Here is a 390-nt window from a genome sequence, read left to right on the forward strand (position 1 = left end):
CGCGGTATTTACCTCCCCAGGATCTCGATGTAAACCACGGCGGGGCCTGTTTTCTCCACCACATCCGCGATGAAGTTGAACTTGAAGCGGGGACTGTCTGGGGGAACGGGCCGAGCGGCCTGTACCTGGGGGAGAAGGAGCGCGGGGAGCCCAAGGCGTGAGGGCGGTCTGCGGTCTGTGGGGGCCTCCCGCTCCCGCTCCCGCCCCCGCCACAGCAGCAGCAGCAGCGCCCCGGCCCCGGAGCCCAGGCCCAGGCCCAGGCCCCACCAGGCCCTGGAGTTAGAGCCCGCACCGGGCTCCTCGCCATCGGCCCTGGTCCTGGGCCCACAGGCCAGTGCACGGAGCCCGGGCTGCCCCCCGCGGCCTGTCCCTAAGACCCGGGGCCCGGGC

The 390-nt window shown here is 72.6% G+C and overlaps 1 protein-coding gene across 1 annotated transcript in view; it reads right to left on the reverse strand.

Moving 5' to 3' along the window:
• Positions 1–8: 8 nt before the first annotated feature.
• Positions 9–390, reverse strand: part of LOC125483950 (heat shock 70 kDa protein 12B-like) — a 33,782-nt gene continuing 33,400 nt past the window's right edge. The window contains exon 8 of the mRNA XM_048600655.1: positions 9–370. Coding sequence (XP_048456612.1) covers positions 9–370 — 362 coding nt within the window. The remainder of the gene's footprint in view (positions 371–390) is intronic.

This window comes from Rhincodon typus, chromosome 1, assembly GCF_021869965.1.
Source record: "Rhincodon typus isolate 14 chromosome 1, sRhiTyp1.1, whole genome shotgun sequence".
In the NCBI taxonomy this organism is placed as follows: Eukaryota; Metazoa; Chordata; class Chondrichthyes; order Orectolobiformes; family Rhincodontidae; genus Rhincodon; species Rhincodon typus.